Below are 21670 nucleotides of genomic sequence, written 5' to 3'. Positions count from 1 at the left end.
TTTAAAAAATCACATCTAAATAGTCACACACTGATTATAATTTCATAGAAACTAGGCCATCTTTCAAACACTTTGTCCCTATATCCATAAGCAATCTTTAAACTTACTAGTGCAAAATTCAGACTTTGTGAATATTTCATCTCTGATATCTGAGGAGTATGTAATGAATGGGTTCTGCTCTGCTTGTATAAAATGTAAACTTCATACAAGTACAAATGCAAAAAAATCCATGGCAGATTGAAAATGAAAATATGTCCACACCCAACAGTTAGGATGTACACAAAACATGCAATAGCATTACATCAGGGAGGACTAGGTGCAGGCAACAGATGGTTATTGACATATTATTAAATATAAGATTGCAAAATTTAGTCCTACGTACTTGATAAATCCAGTAATTTTTATTTTCATTTAGGCATAAGAGTTTGGTATAAAATATACAGTCAGAGATGCATGTTTTCTGTGGTTAAACCATGCCAGCCTGCCCTCTATAATGACCAATAAGAGCATTAAAGCATTTTTTAAGCTAAGGCAATCAGATTTCAAATTGGATTTTCTCAGCTCTTACTTTTCATCACTTATTAGGCACGCTCCGTTTTGTATATCTGCCCGAAAAAGAAACTATCAGCACTAATTACAGACTGCTGTGAGTGCACTGAGTGGGATACTTATTGTTCTTCACTTATCTCGTATTTAAGATGGTGAGTTCCTGACCATGGTAGTCATGCTGCAGACTGCAAATAAAATCATAATCTGGCTCAGACAAAGAGTGTCCCAGACGGTGGAAAATGACAGATGCTGCAGACTGGCAGAAACGCCAAGCAGCTGACTGAAAGGATATCATTGGCTCAACTGGAGAGGTGTGGCTTGGTTTCTGACTGGCCCAATGAAATGTTGCTTGGAACCGTTTCTATAGCAAGGCAGAGCTTAATACACAGAGAATATCTGAGGGACAGCTCCATGAGATCACACATGTGATATTTACAGCTTGTAATTTTAGTGTTTCTTGATACCCTGTCTGCTTTGATTGATTGAGGGGGTCATGCGGAGTTCTTAAACTTCCAGCAGGTTTGGTGCCAAGACCACAAAGGTTTGCCTGTTCAAGCATTATGTGAATACTGCTTGGTGCCAGCGGTTTAATATTACTCTGGCAGGACCCTCCAGAGAAGAGAAAAAGAAGAGAAAAATCCGTACCAAACTTTGTTGCCTTCATTGCATTTTAAACTTGGGGAATGGTTGAACAGAACTATGCCAGAGTTCAAAAAAGGGGGGGAAAGAAAAGAAAATCAAACCTGACCTCCTGCTTTGTAGCTTTTTAAAAAGTGTTAGAACACTACATCTTTTTGTGCCAAGCTAATTCAATATCTTATGAACATGGGGTGTCAATCCTATTTGCTTTGTGCAGCAGATGAACGGAAAAGAGTAAAGGGCAAAAATAAAACTGGGAAATTATTTACACAAGTAGCCTTTTCCCAGATAAGAACACAGATGAGCATTAAGTTAAACTGAGGCATTTTGAAACAAACGTGCTTTGGTGCCAAGGAGAAAGGGCAAAAGGCAGCTATTTGTCTCAGGGCTAATGGGGAAAGATGTCACATCAGACCCAATCCTACATCCTGTGGGCATGTCTCTGACTCCCCCCTTAGTTATCACTTACATGACTGTCACTATTTCTGGTACATAAGTAAAAGTTCACCCATTTTCTCCCTTGGGTTAAAACTAGTGAATATTTTAAAATAGAGCAACAATATTTTCCTTGTAAGTAAAAAAAATGCTAATTTTTATTTTAGCCTGGGAACTGCATACGGTATATGAAAAAGGCAATGTTCACAAGACATAATGTGGTTGATAAGAAGTGATGGACTTCGGTTATGTAGCACAGGAAGACTTTTGAACCCACAGTATTACAACTCCTATTTCCAGGAGGAAAACTGATCATTGTTGGAAGGGCTGTAGTTCAGTGCTAAAACCTCAGCTTTCCATTCAGAGGGTTCCAGGTCCTTGGCATCTCTGGATGAATCACTACTTTAAAAAAAATGATTATACACACACACACATATATATGTATGTGTGTGTGTATATATATATAGAGAGAGAGAGAGAGAGAGAGATATTAAGGCTGTAATCCTAATTATGAGGGAGCATCCCAGAAGCCACTGGATGCATTAGATCTCCCTCACTAAAGGTGGAGACAGATATCCACCCTTGGAGAGAAAGATAAGAGTGTCAGATGACTCCTCTGTGGTGGTACTGAAAGATCTATAGCCAGTTCCTCTCCAACATCAGAACGCTGATGCTGGGAGGGGCGAAGAGGAGACATTCTAGGGACATTCCAGGAGAAGCTCTGGAGCCACAGGGCTGTATCCAACATTCTGTTTGCTAGTGCAAGGGCTCTTGCATAAGCGGACAGGTGAGTTTTAATGTTGTGCAACAGAGAAATCCAAGACAAGTTATGTTAGCACCATCTATTGTGCAGCAAGGTTGCCAGCAACCTGCCTATGGATTCTCTTATCTGTTATCAGTCTTTTCCAGTTCACAGTCTTGTTAAGAGGCGACAACATGGCCAACTGTAGTTCAGTGAGTAGTTTCTGTTGTTTCAAAGGAATTCACATCAAATTGTGAGTGAATTAAAATCCAGTATTCATGTATCCAGTAACCTGTGCTTGAAATAAAATCCCTTAAGAGCAGTTGGAAAGTCAGAATTGCTTAAGAATATACCCAAATAGAAAGTGTATTGTTGCTTATTTTTTTTACATTCAAGTGCTAATTAAGTATTTTATTACAGGAGAAAAGGCAAGAAATACCACTGAGATAAATTCATTTCTTTTACCTATCCATTTAGAAATATTTTTTTGCTTGAATATCTTTAAAAGCATTTCCTTTTTCTTCTTTCCAGTTTCTGAAGGCAATAGTTACCTTTTCTCACACAATCACTTCTGTTTTCAACTTGGCAGAGTATTAGACTGTGAAAGAAATTTACCTTGGCAATCTATTATGCACGGGTTCTTTGCAAAGGAGAGCTTGCTATGAAGAATGCTAGTAATAAGTTTCTCCCCACACACACCCTGCCCACAGCATGACTTCAAAATGTAGAAGGTGATAACACATTTTTATTTACAAAGTCTTAGGTTGCTTATGCATATAGTGTTTGGGAGCATGACTGCCTACATTCTTTTGTAACACATTCTATGTGTACATTTGCTTATAGCTGACTGAATACATGGTGCTGAACCTTTTTACGGAGATTTATGTATTTCACCAGTAGCTCAGGGCTTAAATAAACCACATATGAACATACATATGTAGATTATTATTTTTTAAGTCAGAATTTGAGTTGAGACCGTGATACGGGAAGTCTTAACCAACTACCCACATACTGAATAATCTGAAACACACAAATACAATGCTCCTATTATAGTTATGGTAGAGAACCCTTCTGGGTTTAAGCTGTTAATCCTGCATGTTTTCTTGAACTCAACTACATGGGAACAGAAATTAGGGGCATAGAATTAGCCCCCCTCCCTTTTTGTGTGTGAAATGGACCTTATATCAGTTCAGAATACAGTGCTACCTCAGGTTAAGTACTTAATTCATTCTGGAGGTCCGTTCTTAACCTGAAACTGTTCTTAACCTGAAGCACCACTTTAGCTAATGGGGCCTCCTGCTGCTGCCGCGCCGCCGGAGCATGATTTCTGTTCTCATCCTGAAGCAAAGTTCTTAACCTGAAGCACTATTTCTGGGTTAGCAGAGTCTGTAACCTGAAGCGTATGTAGCCCGAGGTACCACTGTACCTAGGAGCATAGGATGCTGTCCTATACAATACCAAGCCACAAGTTCATCAGGCTCAGTATTGTCTACATCAACGATAGGAAGTCTGTGGCACTCCAAATATTGTTCGACTCCAAGTCCCATCAGCCAAAACCAGCATAGTCAATGGCCAGGGGTGATGGGAGATGTAGTCCAACAACAACTCGAGGGCCACAGGTTTCCCATCCCTGGTCTGCACTGACTGGTTTCAGTCAGGAGATGCCAGGGACTGAACCTAGGAACTTCTGCATGAAAACATGCTCTGTACCGCTGATACCCTCTGTACCCTTATCCCAGTCATTCAAAAACTTGTAGCCAAAGTAATAAAAAAAGTGACAAATTCCAATCATGGAACTCTCATGTTACATAGCAATATTCTCTGCTGTTGCACCCATAGCTGTGCTCACCCACCCAATACTCACATTGGGGAAATATCTATTACAAGTTAACGTCTATTACTGGGGTAAGGCAAGTACTGTACATCATATTATAGTTTTGTTGGTGTTACTAAAAAAAATTAAAACGTGTTAGCTTTTGAATTGATAGTGTTGCCCATATTTACACCACCTGAAAATCTCATGTTCAATTTAGAACTAAATGGCAAAGCCTGCATATTGTTACCCTGTGTGTTTTAATCAGCTACAGAGTGCTTGATGTTGACTTACAAGGAACTCTGAGGAATAAACAAAAACAAAGCTATTTCTCTCCTGTCTCAGTGCTGATTGATTATCAAATGAACTTATGGTATACCATCCAATTAGTGAACATGCATCAGTTCCTCAGATAACAAATGAGTCTGGCCAGCCACTAAGAGAGATCTCAAGACTTTCAAATGACAGCAGAGCATAAGTAATTAAAGATAGCAACTGTAGATGCATAGGCACTAATACACAGGAAATATCTTGGTCATTACTGCCAGTAAAAAAATAATAATGTGTAAATGAGCAGTCCATAGCAACAGCAGGCTAAGAAAGCCTTTTTAGACAAATATACCCAGCCTGATTCTCTAAATACTATACTATGTGGTACAAGATGGTTCCCACGTGTTGAGGTCTGCCAAAGAGGTTCCAAGATGAGGTGGTGGCATCTGGAGGGAGGATATTTTGAGGGGTGGTGTGTCATTTGTGGACCCCCCCTCCCTGAGGAGCCTGCTTGCATATTAATGTTTTATTGTTAATTATGCTGGGAACCAATTGATTGAAGGGCAGCACACACATTCATTAAATAATGAAACAAACTGACTCCATCTAGAAGGAAAAGTGTTCTGAGATGCAAAACAAACACCTGTTATGTCCCAATAACTACAGGTTACTCTCTCATTTGTATACGGACACTGAAGTTGATGACTCTTGACACAAATATTGTGTCATTGTTTTTTCTCTTCTTTTGTTCCTCTGCCCCTCCCCTTCAACCTTTTGCCTCTCATTTCTGCTGAGCACTCTGTCAAACCCTGGAGGGGCAAACATCATAATTTCTTAAGGAGCTCCAAGTAGCCAGTTTTTCGGGCTATGTTAGGTAGCTGGTGAGGACTCTTTTGCCCACAAGACATTTTCTGTCTGGGGTTGGTAATAATATTTGTATGCTTTTATTTAGCTGCATAGGCTGGTGTCTGCTTGCTGTGCTCAGTGTTTAGATTTCAGTGGTTGCATTTTATTGCTGTATTTTATTGCTTTATCGTTTACCACCCAGAGAACCCACAGGACTGGTTTGGAAAAATACATAACTGAATAAATAAATATCTCTCCTCCCCCCAAACGCCTTAGAGAAAGTGTGAGATAATAGAGTATGATTTTGCCCTAGACATGTATATTGGCTTATATCTTACCAATATCAAACTCATTCTCCAAATGTTGATCCTTGCGCAGCCAAAATAGCATCACCAACACAGTAATTCTAGGGAAACCCCAAGGTTTGCAGAAGAACAAAAAACCTTTAGAAAAGCAAACCAAGGAAGGGAAGAACCCCCAAACAGTCAAATGAGAACTGAGCATGCTCAGTGGCCACAGAATGCTAGCTGACTGCTACAAGGAAAATAACAGGTGGTGGTGGATAAATGGAACTGAATGAAGTATCCTGGAAGGTGATATGGCTGGCTGGCACCCTTAATAGGAACACTCCTTATTTCAACAGTTAGTTGTGGGTTCCACCTGAAACTATATCTATAAGCAATGTCTATTTCTATAGTTTATTTATTAAAAGATTTATACACCACTTTTCACTTTTCACATTATGTATCAAAGCAGTGGACAACTATACAATCAACCATACCAAAATACACATTTAATAAATGAGATCCAGTGCTGAGGGCCTTCTGGCAGTTCCCTCACTGTGAGAAGTGAGGTTACAGGGAACCAGGCAGAGGGCCTTCTTGGTAGTGGCGCCTGCCCTGTGGAATGCCCTCCCATCAGATGTCAAGGAAATAAGCAAGTATCCTACTTTTAAAAAAACATCTGAAGGCAGCCCTGTTTAGGGAGTTTTTTTAATGTTTAATGCTGTATTGTGTTTTTAATATTCAATTGGGAGCCGCCCAGAGTGGCTGGGGAAACCCGGCCAGATGGGCGGGGTATATATAATAAATTATCTTATTATGTTATATACCACAAAGTAGTAAACTAAATACATAAATAAAAAGGGAATCACTGCATGGAAGAATTAAGGTCCAGTAAAGGCTTGGGAGAACAAAACAAAAAAGGTTTTTAATTCCCTGCAAAAATACATCACTGAAGATGCTTGCAGGCTTTCTGGTGAGAGGAGACTGTTCCATACTATAGGTGCCATTTTAAGAATGTGGTTATTGCTAGATAGACCAAAGCAAGCCATGGAACCATCAAAGATCTTAATAAATGAGCAGGTTCATATGAAAGAAGGCATTATTTCAAATAATCTTAAAAGCCAGGAGTAAAACCTTCAACTGGATTAGGTAGCATGTTGGCAACCACAAAAGAGGTGCTGCATTGTAGGATGATCCTTTGAGGAGCCCAGTAGTCACATTCCACACTATATTATATATAGTCAGAAAGGTACTCTCACACATATGACTTCATTCTGCAGTGGGAATTTTGTAATGGAAAGGTCAAAAGTGTTTCCCAAGTATATGGCATTTCAAAGTAGTATCTTGCTGGGCATGGAAAGCAGTATGCTGGCTTTGGTTCAATTCACCAGGGCTCTTTTTCTGTTACGACTAATTCCCAATTGCTTTAGTGCAAAAGTTTACATAAGAAGCAGAGTGAATGTTGTTCTCAAGTAAAGTTCAAGAAGAGAGAGGTTTCCATCACAGCTGCTGAAATTTGATTTTATTTCAGGTATTGTAGGGTTTTTTTTTAAAAAAAATGAAGTAAATAGATTTAGGCTGCCAGTTTTTAGTCACACTGTGCCATCAGCTTGTAACAACTGATGCAGCCAATGTGGCGGATGTAACAGTAAATTTTATTACTTACTGGTAATTGAATTGAGCGGGTTTACCTTTGAATAGATTTCATCCAGCATGATATCTGACATGCTGCATGGGATTAAATATTTGGTCTATACATTAAAAACACATTGGAGACACAGTGAGTCAATCCTGTGTAAGTCCCGTGTAACCAACATTTTTATAGAAACGATAAACTTCACTTAACACTCCCCCCCATAGAGATTGGCTCTATTTCACAGATCTTAAATAAAAATCCACACATCAGCATTCTAGTAGTAGTGAAAAAGAATAGTGTCAAAAACACATTGAGCTGTGTGATGTGTCTTGAGATATAAACAAGAACCACAACAACCTGAGCAGACTGAACAGTGGAGCCAAGGAGTGAAAAAGGGTGACACCTCCTGTTAGCCTCTGAAATTGGCCCCTAAGAATCCTAGTATGGTCATGTTAGCAAAGGTGGACACCGCTGCATGTTCTCAACCTGATGTGATACACAGCCCTGGTCTCTAGTCTATTGATAACTTCTAGCATTTCTCATGAGCATAACATTGATGTATCAAATACATGCTTGAAAAAAGGCCAATTATCTCATAATGTGCAAATCCAGAAAAGTTTGCCTTCAGAATTGATTTTTCTGATTTTTAATGCTACTGGTAGCAAATGGAAAGTGTGAAGACTACCCTCGAGTACTCGGTTTTTCTAAAGATTATGACTAATTCTTTCATTTTTATTTACTTTCAGAAAGACTTTGTCTCAATTCAGATGGAATGGGAAAGTACGGTTTCCCGCTATGAGAATGAGCTGGGCTACGCTTGCTCCACTTTCCATTCTTCTCTTTTTTCACACTGGGAAAAGGAGATAAAGACTTCCACTTTTAATTTTAAACTAACCACAGTTCCCCATAATCAATCTGTGCTTTCATATTATGGCTTGTTCACACTAACCATAGTTTAAACAGTTCCTGTGTTTGGATGTCATGGGGAACTATGGTTAATTTAAAATCATTTCACTACATGGTGGCAAAAACAATAGCATCACGCTAAATGGTATTGTGAGTCAGCCCTAACAATGGATTTCTATTCCAGCTGGCCAAGTATGCTGAACAGTGCAGTCTGTTTGAAAAGAACTTGAATATAAGTATGTTTTTTCATGTTCATCTAACACTTCCATTAAGGTTTTCGTAATACAATTTTGTAGTATGAAACAAATTAGGTGTTCCACACAGATGAAGCCCTATCCAGTTCTGAATAAAAAAGGCAAATCCTGTATCTCTTAGTGAAGCAAAATCCACTGAATTAGTCAGGATTTTTTCCGGAGTAAGACTAAAGGCAGCAGGCTTTGGCTCACATGATCATAGCGTCTGCCAAAGCAACCACACACCGTATGAGGTTTATTCTTAGTAAGTATAATCCAATAAGAATATGTCTGTAGGTGTGTGATAGGCCTAATTTTTTCTGCCGTCTCTGTCAGCCCATATTCTTTCTGGAACAGCAGTTGAGGGGAAACTGATTATGTGCAGTAAAAAGTGTGAGTTTCACTTTCTAAACTGAAAATCAAATTATTTTTCACTGCAAACTGCACCTTAAAACAACTGCTCAACACACAGCATTCTTTATTGGGACAGCTCGATATCGATTTCACTGGATAAGAGCAGAAATTTATGGCACACACTGAGACCCAGATGCATCTCTGATAGAAGATGAGCACAAACAAACCTCAAAAATAAAGTAGAACAACAAACAAAAGAAAACAGTTTTGTTCTATTGTGACACACCTGTAATTTTAATTCGAATAGCTAGTTCTGATCCTAAAAGCCTAAATGGTTTGCGTCCTGGATGCTTAAAGGAATGTCTTTTCCTACATATTTCCCCTTACGATCATGACAACTCCTGGAGATTCAGCACATTGCTTTTCTAGGACTTTTTCCACAGTGGCACTGCCCTTTAGAACTCCTCCTCTAAGGAATACCATCTGGCCAGTTCGTTCCAGACTTTTAGGCGATTAGTGTTTCAAGAAGGTATTTGTATTAGAGGGAAATAAGTAGTGCTGGCTCTATTTAGTTTTGCTTCCAATTTCTAGTTCTCTTATACTAGATTTGTACTTTGCTGCAGCCTTACAACAAACCCCAGAGCATTTTCAGGAGTAGGTCCCATGCTTGGTGAGGATCACACCGACTGACTGTTGTGCATGAACTGGACTGCAGTTCTCAGCATTGTTTGGGAAGATAAATTGCCTTGCTTTGTTTTTGTTATTTCTACAAAAAGCAAATGTATCTCCTGGCCTTCTGAAATCCGAGCAGCACTCAGGTCAGCTCACAACTATTTAAACAAGTACTTAAGACACAATCCACCTTACCTTCTTTCAGCATGCCAACTTTTAGACACTTCATAAAACGACAGGCTTGGCAGGACTTGCGTCTGCGTTTTGTAATTTCACATTCATTTGTTGCTGGGCAGCTATATTCTATGTTACCTGTGGTGTTCAGGGTGAAGAAAAAAGAGAGGAAACCATTGAGGATTATTAGTGATCAAGTTCTCATCATGGAAGCTTAGATATTGTCAAAAAAGTGTCTTTATTGCTAAAAGTGTACTTTGTTTTTTTATTCCCCTAACACCAATCTCTAGATGACATACAGCAAATTTAAAGCATAATATAAAGAAAAAGACATGAATAATTAACACTATCAAAACTGACCTCCAAAAAGAAAACATTAATACTAGCAGCTTCTGAAAAAAGCAACCATATCATATAAGGCATAGCATTCAGTTCAGCATATTACGTCAAATGCTTGTGAGAAGAGAATGGTTTTAACTAGGAGCCAAACAATTTTATTTTTTTCTCAAAGCAACTTACAACCAAAGATATAATAAGAGTTGGTGCCGAGCAGGCCTCACTGGAGAGTGTTCCATGGGGGGGGGGGCACAACAACAACAACAACAACATGAAAAATAACAGAGTTAAACAAAATAATGCTCTGTTTCCTGGAGGCATCACATAGGCCAGTGTAGGAAACAGATACTAGGCTTGATGGATCTAGCAGGATACTTTTTCTTAACTTGCCCAATGTAATATTTGTAGTATAAGCTCAGCTGTTTGCTGTATTTGTACATAACCTGATATTCACAGTCACACTCAGAATGATGCTGTTTGTGATGTTAGTACTTCAGGGGAAGAATAAAAATGTCTCTCCTCATCAGCGCTGCCCCATCTCGCTTTAAAGGTATTTTGTTACTTTCTAACCCTTTCCCCCTGTGATTAAGTGCATTAGTATCTTAATGAAAATGCATTCTGTTTATTGCTCTCTTGGGAAGTGGGAGGTCATCACACCAAATGCATAAATTGTCATCAGAGACAGTCCAGGCATAATTGCAATTTTGCTGCTCCATGTTTGCTGCACTCAGAGTCCACGGAAGTCCCCTGAAACATGCACAGATTCTCGTAATTAGCATAGAGTCTGCCTGGGACCACAGCAGTGATGAAATATTTCAGAGTTAATCACACTTTGTAAACACTGATTTATATTGACTACCTTTCTCCAGACTGATGTCTCCTCATTAAATATCACATTAGCGGATTGCAGGATTGTACAAAGATTCAAATGCTTTGCAACTGCTAACTCAACAAAGAATGCATGCCACTGATGCTGCAAAATAGTTATATATTTGTGGTAAGAGAGCCCCACACGCCGTAAAATTTAAATGCTCAGCAGAAACAGCACACTAAATTAGTATTTTAACTCAACACATATTGGGGTGGGGCTGGGAACTGAAATCTTTTGCACCATCTTATCTGGTCTGTGTAAGTTAGCCAAATCCACTATAGAAGTAGAATACACAGCCACCTGGAAGAGCACAATAATTCAATGAATTTGCATGGGTGGTGTCAGAAGAGGATGAAGGGATGAAAAGCTTCTCCTATCTTGATACATGTAGCCCCATCACCACCACCACACTGTTAGATCCTGTGGTTATTTGGAGGGTGGGAGAACACATTTTCACATACAAATTCTAACTGAATGGTACACTGGAAGTTAAAAACAAGGCTGTAATTCTTAATCTACTTCCTTAAATATTAAATCCATCAAAATCAATAGGGAATACTTTAGAGAAAACATGTTAAGGATCCTATACAATGTGGAATATACTCCCCCCCCCCGCCCTTTCTGCCATCTAACATGTGGGACAAAGCTTTCCATTCCCCAAATATGAACTTCACTGTTTTGTCTGCCTCCAGTAGATTTCGTAGTTCCATCATTTGAAACACTGCACATACATTTGGGTTACTATGCAGCTTATAGCATGCCTGACTCAAGATGAAATCAAGCACTCAAAGTCCTGAGCATATAATCTAACGTATATTGAAAGGACCAAGCTAAATATGGTTTTCATTGGAACTACAACATGCAGAGAGGGAGGATTTAATCCTTTCCTACCCTGCCATGATCCTGATCAAAATCAGGTTAACACTTCATGTTAATTCTTGTAAAAACCTTGGCATGGTTGATAAAGGTATGCTTGATGTCATATCTAGTTTGGCCCTAGGTTTATATGAAAAACCAGTCATTAACAGAGTGTGTTTACATAGGGTGAGTATAGCCATTTCTTTTCAAGTCAGGAACAATCCTGCTTTGCCTATTTTGGCATGTGATACTGTCTCAGCACATTTCCACACAACAACAAAATGCGCCTTTGAACTTCTCTCTATTGTGTGCATGTGCAACTGTTGCTAATGAAGAATAAATAGTGCCACAGAGCTATTTTTAAATTAAACATCTGTTCTAAGCAACATATATTTTACATTCACATTACAGGCACAGGAAAATCAAGAAGTGCCCAGTTAGAAATTCAACGGCTTTGATGTATATCAACAGGTGGTAGCAACAATGAACACAGCATAGAAGATTAAATGCAGCCTGAAGTTCCAGCTGAATATCAGGTGCCAGTCATTTCCTAAACATCCCTAAGCCAGAAGATGTATGGAGGTGGCTATGTATTGGTATCAGGGAGAAGAAACCAACTTCATATTTGACTAGGATGTAAGTGGTATTTCTATTTGTGCTGATGCTTGGCCAAAAGCCACACGGTGGGCTGGGCTCCATTCCCCATTTTCTGGTATAATATAACCATTTCACATTGTGCAATTCTCACTTACATTTCTGTTTCGTCAACCCATGTGGATCCCAGTTTTTCTATTTTATTTTTTACAAAGATGCATATCACAGGCCAATGCAAGAAAAACAAACCTCAACAAATTAAGTCGCCTTAACCCACAGTAGCCTGTAGTCTGGACTTCTAGGGAACTGGGGGGGGGGGATCAATGTATTTATTTTTCTAATTGGTGTTTTAAATGAATATTTTAGACTGACTGTTGAAAACAGCTTGGAGGTCTTTTGTCCAAGTAAGTAATATATACATTTAGAATTTAATAAATATGAATTGCTACCACAATGTCACTATAGAAAACTGATCCTTCCAAACAGGGGTAAAATAAAACTAGCATGATGAATGCATTCTTAAATATGTGTTCTGCTGATCTATACTGAACCACTAGTCCAATTTTCCAACATTTCCCAAACATGACCAGTTTTTAAAAGCTTTAAGCATGGATCAAGGACCCATTGTTTCATAGACGCTGGAGTAGATTATCTGGTAACATAGGTCCATGCTTGCACAAATAAAATGGCCTTGAAAGTCCTATTTCATTTTTTGTAGTTGTCTTAAAAATGAAAAAGAATGTTATACTAAAATTGTGCTGTTCCATGCATCCATTACACTATTACATAGATTTAAATAAGAGTTCAAATTTCATGTACCCTGAATATCTAAGGTTTCTTTTATTGTCTTGTTCTTTAGTCTATTACAAACTGTAGAAGAGCGATGGCTAACCTGTGGTCCTCAGGATTTTTGTTAAGCTGTAGCACCCACCATCCCCAGCTACCGGTTATGAGGATAGCTGGTAATCAGACAAGTATCTGGAGGCTCACAAGTTAATCAGCCCTTCTATAGAGACATCAAAATGTCTTTGAAGAACTTCCAGAAAATCTGCCTATAAGTTTTCTCTCCATAGATATGTAGACTAAGATGTATACAAATGTTACAGGCTGTCAAGAAGAACAATAGACTATTTTTGGCACCTACTAATGTTTCTGTCTGGACAAATCTATCCAAATATGTAGAACGTTGGCATGTGCTTTAATCTAGTTTTTAGCTTACTGTTGATTTTAATTAATTTTTGAACATTTTAAATAGCTGCTTCTAGCTGGGTGGGTTTTTTTTACTCATAATTTCATTGTTTTATTCTTCTTGTAAACTACTTTGAGGTGGGGGTTTTTTGCAATCAGGCGTTATATAAATGTTATGACATAAATAAAAATAAATATTTCTGTAACTAGACACACTAAATGAGGGCAAACGTGTACATGGTGCAAACTTGAATGAACCTACTTTACACAAGGAACAAAATCAGCTGGGCAGCTTAAGGCTTTTACTAGAGCTGACAAGAATGATAGAGCAGTTTATAATCTCTTCTGGCTGACTTTCAGAGAGCCCTGCACACTGGTTACTTATTTTAAAAAGTCTTTTGTACAATTAGTTTGGAGGCGATATAATTTTTTCACTGACAATTTTATACTCTTGCATCTAGCTGACTGAGAGAATAACAGAGTGCCAGGGCACAATTTGTATCTTCCTTTCAGTGGCACGATGGACTTTTACAGTTTGGCACTTAAGACGTGAATAATGTAGTGTTACGTCTTACAATAAAAATATATTCACTAGGACAAAGCCCTGTGTTGTGAAAATGCAATGAAATCTGTGTCAGATTAGAGTTTCTGTTCTTCCTCCACATAACCAGGAATGTTTATTTTTAGTGTTTTTATGAAATTTCAAGCAATGGTTTTATTTTCTTAAGAGGGACAAAGGAAAATGACATATGGTTCTACAAATGAAATTAAAGGTAAAGGTAAAGGTACCCCTGCCCGTACAGGCCAGTCGTGTCCGACTCTGGGGTTGCGTGCTCATCTCGCTTAAGAGGCCGGGAGCCAGCGCTGTCCGAAGACACTTCCGGGTCACGTGGCTAGCGTGACGAAGCTGCTCTGGCGAGCCAGCACCAGCGCAGCACACGGAAACGCTGTTTACCTTCCCGCTATAAAGCGGTACCTATTTATCTACTTGCACTTAAGGGTGCTTTCGAACTGCTAGGTGGGCAGGAGCTGGGACCGAACGACGGGAGCTCACCCCGCCGTGGGGATTCGAACCGCCGACCATACGATCGGCAAGTCCTAGGCACTGAGGTTTTACTCACAGCGCCACCCGCATCCCTACAAATGAAATTAGTCCCTATTAAAAACTGGACTCACACAAAATCAAAGAAGGGGAGGCAAACTTGATGACGCTTGAGTTGTGACACTGTGGGTAGGTGGCATCTGGGTCTAGAAATTAGGAATCATGTTCTGGATGGGATTGTACTCTTCCTTAAATAGCAGGTGCATAGTCTGAGAGTGCTCACTGCAAGATGGCATGTCATACATGAATGTATGGAAGCAAGAAAAATCAGTTTCCTCCGTGCTCTGTGCAATTGTCAGACTAGCACTTGAACAGGAAATACATTGGTCCGGGAAGAAGCAATATACTCTTCTAGGCTCCAGAATGGCTCTTTCCCCATCCCCAGTGGCTCATCGCTGTCTGCCCAGATACATTTTTCTGCTAAACAAAGTTAACTAAGAAATTAGGAATATGTTTGTACTGCATGGGTACAGTGGTACCTCATGTTACGTACCGAATTCTGCAGGTTAAGCACTCTGCTAACCTGGAAGTAGATGCCCCTTGTTGTGAACTTTGCTCCGGGATGCGAGCATAAGTCGTGCTCCGGCAGCACGGCAGCAGTGGGAGGCGCCATTAGCAAAAGCGCACCTCATGTTACGAGCAGTTTCCGGTTACGAACGGACCTCTGGAACGGATTAAGTACATAACACGAGGTACCACTGTATACCTTTTGAAATGTAATTTGAATTTGGTTCCCAATTTGGTACCTTAAGTAAGGACCTCAGAAACTTTGATTGAAATGTATCAAGCTTAGGAAAACAGCCATTGTACCAAATGTTGGAAACATATAATAGTGATGCAGATTTCGTATTTAATACTTTTAAGACTAAGGGAATATACTAACGTCCCTGTGTATGAAAGAAAGGGAGCATTGCCAGTTTGCTCACCTCCACTATTTGGGAAGTAAACAGCCAGTGAGTGTTCCAAGACTTTGTATAGTGGAAGGTAAGTCCTAAATACAGAAGTTTTTGGTCTGTTCAAGGGCATGACCACTGAAAGTTTAAGTTAAGCCTCCAGCAGTGGAGGTGGTGAGAATGAATTACGGTATATGTAAAAATTCCATGTTGGTTTTCTGACATGCTTTTTTAAAAAGGCTTTTGCAATGAAGAATGGAACCCGGGTACAAGTTCAACTTAAACCAGGTTGTTAGGGAGAAAGCAGCCTTGAAAGAAAGTGACTAAGGTGAAAGAGTTTATGAGCAATGTATCAAAATATAAGTACAATGGTACCTTGGAAATCGAACAGAATCCAATGGATTCCAATTGGCTGCAGGAAGCTCGTGCAGCCAATTGGAAGCTGCAGAAGCCCCATCGGATGTTTGAGTTTGAAAGAACGTTCGCAAACCGGAACACTCACTTTCGTGAGGGTTTGCGGCATTCCCAAGCCAAAACAGACAAGTACCAAGACGTTTGGGATCCAAGGTACAACTGTGTGAAACACTGTTTAGAGAAGAATAAGGGGTGAATGTGATAACACTTTTCAAATATCACACAGAGGAAGCTAAAGACTTGTTTTCTGATGCCCCAGAAGCCAGGGCTACAGCTTAAGTTACAGGAGGGTAGATTTTAGTTAAACATTAGCAGAATGGCAAGAGTAATTAGACAATGAAAGGAAATACCTAGTGGGGTAGTGTGATTTCCCTCACTTAAGGTAGTCATGCAAAGGCTAGATAACCAACTGCTGGGGCTGCTCTAAGCTTTTCACCGATGACAAAAACTTCCAAGAGTCGGTGAGGTAGTTATTAATTTTATTTATTGACTAAGACTACAGATGCATGGCTTCTGATTTGAGTTCTGCAGGCCAGCTGTGCATGTAACAAAATCAAAGTTCAAAGCAGTCACAGCTCTAATAATAATAATAATGGCACTGACCAGGGCTACTGTCTTCTGTGCTATTAATAAGCCATGCTTCTTCTTTCCAATGTTTCTCATTGGCTTTAAAGGGCCAGGCACAAGCTACACTCCTGTGCTATTGCCCAGTAATCAGTGAGGCCTTTCTGCATGACCAAACAAAGTATGTTCCAGCCAAATTTTATTCTTTGGCTGATATCCATGCAAGTTGATCCAGCACTCATAGCACGGTACTCCTTCTCTATGTATAGTGTGTAGAGATGTGTGCTATAGACATGAGAAGGACAGCAGAAAAATACCAAAGAAAATTAAACTTATGAGACAGATTTGGCGATCTCAAACGCTAGAAAAAAAACAGTGCTGTACAAGCAATGCAGCCATTTGCCTTTGTATAAACAAGGTAGCAGGCAACTGTGGAGAAATAATGTGGGCATAACATAGACTCCTGCACAATCAGATTACTCTGTGCAATCACAACAGCAATAATAGGTTCAATATACACAGGAAGACTATCCTTGTGGCTTGTACAAAATATCGCATAAGGTTCCTTCAGGATCAGACCAATCTAGTCCACCAGCCTGCCTCCAACACTGGCTTAGCCAGATCCCTCCAGAAAGCTCATAAGCAGGGCACGATGGCAACAGCCTTTTCCTGCTCTACGACCTTCAGCAACTGGGATACAGGAAAATACTGCATCCTAAGCTCATTGTTGTTGTTTAGTCACAACTGGGATACAGGAGAATACTGCATCCTAAGCTTGTTGTTGTTTAGTCATGTCCGACTCTTCGTGACCCCATGGACCACAGCATGCCAGGCACTCCTGTCTTCCACTGCCTCCCACAGTTTGGTCAAACTCATGTTAGTAGCTTCGAGAACACTGTCCAACCATCTTGTCCTCTGTCGTCCCCTTCTCCTTGTGCCCTCCATCTTTCCCAACATCAGGGTGTTTTCCAGGGAGTCTTCTCTTCTCATCAGGTGGCCAAAGTACTGGAGCCTCAGCTTCAGAATCTGTCCTTTCAGTGAGCACTCAGGGCTGATTTCCTTAAGAATGGATAGGTTAGATCTTCTTGTAGTCCACGGGACTCTCAAGAGTCTCCTCCAGCACCATAATTCAAAAGCATCAATAAGCTTTGGACCAAGTAATTAGCAGATTGCCTTGCCAATAGGCAAGTGCAGTCAGTGAGATTGGAAGAAACTCCAGGGGATGAACAGATTGCCATCTAGTGGCAATATAGAAGTGGGCCTTCTTTGTTCTCTAGAATGTTGTCACCCCCTACTGTTCGGGAGGCTCCATCCACAGCATGTCTCAACTACTTTCTAAAAAAAAATATGTATCTTTTTGTCTGAGAATTACCTGACTATCAACTGCTGGCTTGTACTGGCTATTATTTTCAGTATTTTACAGTCCAGGTGTTGTCATTTAGTTATGATGACTTTATTTGCTTGTTATTTATATTATCTGTATATATGTATTGAGTTCTTTTAGACCTCTTGGCTCTTTGGTCTTTTCGAGTCTTTGACTCATCACTGTAAGCCAGCTCAATATATTTATATATAGTAAGCCATCTGTAAGTTGACTAAACAAATAAATAAATGATGGATGTCCCATCTTGTTAGCCAATATCTATGCATTAGACCTATCTTCCATAATTTTTCTGATGCCTGTTTAATGTTACCTAAGGATAAGCTTAGTATTGTGGCATCTTATGGCAGTAATTCCATCAGTTAAATTATACATTGTGAAAGTATTTCCTTTTGTCTGTCCTGAATCTACTGCCAACAATTTCACCAGTGACCCTCAAATTCTAGCATTATGAAGATAGAGGGCAACATATATCCCCATGTTATTACTAATCTAACAAAACAAACAATGGCAGGAATGGGGAACCTCCAGATCATGGTCCAAATATGGAGCACAAGTCTTCAGAATCTGGAACTTGGAGATCTCCAGGTGTCTGGCTGCAGAGTTCCGCTGAAGAACTCTTTTCCTTCCATTCCTCTTTAGTCCTTAGATCTGCCCATCAGTAGTATACAGGCATTGATCACTTTCCACTGGAAATGCAGATTTCAAGGGGCAGGGAGGACTTCTCACACCTGCTCTATGCTGTCTCTCTCCAACCCTAAACCAGTAATCTAAATTAAACACTTCAAATGCTTTCCCCTATTTCCATATGGAATGTGCCCCTAATAGTGAATCATTCTGGCTGTCATTTTTCAGCATAATTTCTATCTCCATTATATCCCTTTTTGTTGTGGGGCTATCAAAAGTGTATACAGTACACTTCATAAGTATTTGTTTTATTATTTATTTATTTATTTATTTATTTATTTATTTATTTTTATTTACTTGGCTTTTCCTTAGGTTTGTTTTTGGCAGTTTGTGGCCCCTTTATTTACCCATCTGACCAAGGCTTTTAAAGCGCAGCTTTCTTACCTTTTATATCTTTCCCTGCTCATTTACTAAGCTGACATCTCCTTGGAGTTGTTTGTACATATATATTTTATCTGATCATCTATTTAGTATATTCAAAATAACTTCTGAGAACATTGAAAAAATTACTCTTTTTTTCTCTTTCCTTTCATTTTCAGAAGTTTCTTTTGAAACCAAATGCAGCCATGCTGGACATTGTGGGTTTCTGATTAATTCAGCAGCACTTAACATCTCATACCATATCCTGGGCATCAATCAGAATTAAGTGAAGGATCACCTCCCCTCTCCAAATCAAGGAGGGCTATGAGGGCTAAATTAGATGAGATACTAGATTTCCTGTTTCACAGAATTTTGGTAAATAGCAGCCATGGAGAGGGGATATTTTAATTTTGGAAACTGTGCAGGAAGAAGGGATTAAAAAGGCCTCCCAGTTTGGAACTCCTCCACACACCATGGCTATTTGCCAAAAAACTTAAGGAAATGGTAAATATATTCAGGTATCTGTTGGTCCCAGCTCCTGCGAACCTAGCAGTTCAAAAGCACCCTAAAAAGTACAAGTAGATAAATAGGTACCGCTCCAGAGGGAAGGTAAACGGCGTTTCCGTGCACTGCTCTGGTTTCGCCAGAAGCGGCTTAGTCATGCTGGCCACATGACCCAGAAAAACTGTCTGCGGACAAACATTGGCTCCCTCGGCCAGTAAAGCGAGATGAGTGCAGCAACCCCTAAGTCGTTTGTGACTGGACTTAACTGTCAGGGGTCCGTTACCTCTATCTGTTGATCTGATGTAATTTTGCCCTAAGGCACAACCATATCACATCTGCAACACTTTGAATCTAGTTAGATGAGTGACTTGCAGTACAATGCTCTCCATGCATTTACTTCCCAAGAGTAAATCCCACTTACTTCAATGAGGTTTACTCCCAGATAAGTGGAATAAGGCAGAAGCCATGGTTGTTTTGTGCACCCACACTATAGAAGTCCTGAAAACTTAAAAGTTTGGGTAGAACTACTTCAGTGTTCAGTTGGGTAATCAATTTCAAGAAATAGCGTGAGGCAGGTGAAATAGATCCATCATTGCCTGCTTGAAACATTCTTGGAAGGAAATGCTGATACAAAGGCTTTACTTATATAAGGAAGGTGAATGATTTAATCAGGTAATGATGGATTCAGGTGACACAGTGTCAGGTTCACTGCAGGTATGCCATCTTTGCACTGAAGCCAAGGTCCATGTAATTTGGTAAGCCAAGGCCTCTATTATTTAAAAACCACTCTCTTAGGGCTACGTAAAAATGCCTATAGGATCAAACAAGTCAATTAGTTAATTTTTAGATCGTCTGGATTTGCTAAGGATGGCATTAGCTCTGAGTTAGGTAAATACACACTTTGGAAGGTGCTGAATTTGTGTGGAGCCAGGAAGCAAACATTACAGTTTTCATTTCAAAGGAACGCTTATCTGAATTTACATAACTAGTTCTATCTTTGTTTACTACCCTCCCAATTGAAGATATATCATATTTATCATACAGTGTTCATAGGTTTGTAGATCAAATTGGTTCTGCAACAGATAAAAATGGCACCATTCATAGAAGATCTAACTATTCAACTCCAGAGAGAACAAAGCAACCAGTAACAACTGTTTCAACACAGGCCAGACATACTACCCACCGCACCCCATGATTACTGAAAGGAACAGTGAGTCTAAGTCTGTCCATTAATTTTTGTGAAATTTGCCAACACTATTTGTTCACTTATCAGTTTATTTCTGGAATAAACTGCTGCATTCACTAGTGGACCTTGAAAACCTTCCAAGTTTTATCACAATAGACTCACTTCTAATTTGGTGCTGCTGAGTTAGGGTATATTACTTATAAGTCTGCTGGTGTCCATGGATAAAATTCTTTAGCATTCACTAGATTCAGGGGGGCATCTACACAGCATTATTGTAACTAAAGATGTAACAAAACAAAATAAAGTTGCTTGGTCTGTTAGCAAATACAGTGGTGCCTCGCAAGACGAAATTAATCCGTTCCGTGAGGCTCTTCGTATAGCGGTTTTTTCGTCTTGCGAAGCAAGCCCATTGACAGCTTAGCGGATTAGCGCTATTAGCGGTTTAGCGGCTTTTAGCGATCAGCTGTTAAGCGGCTTATCAGCGGATCAGCTGATAAGTGGCTTAGCGGCTTAGGAAAAGAGGGGGGAAAGGGGGAAAAACCCGCAGGAACTCGCAAGACATTTTCGTCTTGCGAAGCAAGCCCATAGGGAAATTTGTTTTGTGAAGCGCCTCCAAAACGGAAAACCCTTTCGTCTAGCGGGTTTTCCGTCTTGCGAGGCGTTCGTCTTGCGGGGCACCACTGTAGTGAAACTCTAGTTCCCCTATTACTTGGAAAATATTCTATATTTTATAATGGAGTTGTACAAGAATCAGTCACTGGCTTATCATCTTTAACATTTGATTGACAGGGGTCAAACCTTCTAGGGGTACTTCCCACACTAGTTAATATTGTGAGACCTAGAATAAAATCCTTGCCAATTTCACAAAATGTGTTTTTCCAGATTCCCTGACCACTGGTCCTGTTAGCTAGGGATGATGGGAGTTGTAGTCCCAAAACAGCTGGAGAGCCAAGTTTGGGGATGCCTGGTCTAATGCTACTGCATACTCTTAAGAGCATGTTGGGGTTTTCTCAAAGGAAAAAAATCTCCCTTCTTGGGGCAACAGCAGCAATAGTGGTAATAGATTAAAAGAGTTGATAGGTGAAGTTTTCCCAACCACCAGCATTGATTCTTCTTCTTCAAGGAGTAAGTATGTATGTGTGGTACAGTTTTTAAGGCAAAAGAGAAAATGTGAGTTTA

General features: G+C 39.7%; 1 protein-coding gene across 21 annotated transcripts in view; it reads right to left on the bottom strand.

Moving 5' to 3' along the window:
* ESRRG (estrogen related receptor gamma) overlaps positions 1-21670 on the bottom strand; it is a 478583-nt gene that overhangs the window by 124784 nt on the left and 332129 nt on the right. For all 21 annotated transcript variants that reach the window (XM_081854814.1, XM_081854806.1, XM_081854810.1 and 18 more), the window contains one exon: positions 9575-9691. In XM_081854814.1, the coding sequence (XP_081710940.1) occupies positions 9575-9691 (117 nt within the window). The remainder of the gene's footprint in view (positions 1-9574; positions 9692-21670) is intronic.

This window comes from Podarcis erhardii (genome assembly GCF_964252035.2).
Source record: "Podarcis erhardii genome assembly, chromosome: 3".
NCBI lineage: Eukaryota > Metazoa > Chordata > Lepidosauria > Squamata > Lacertidae > Podarcis > Podarcis erhardii.
Note: the sequence above shows the minus strand (reverse complement) of the source record. Positions and strands in the feature narration are given on the sequence as shown.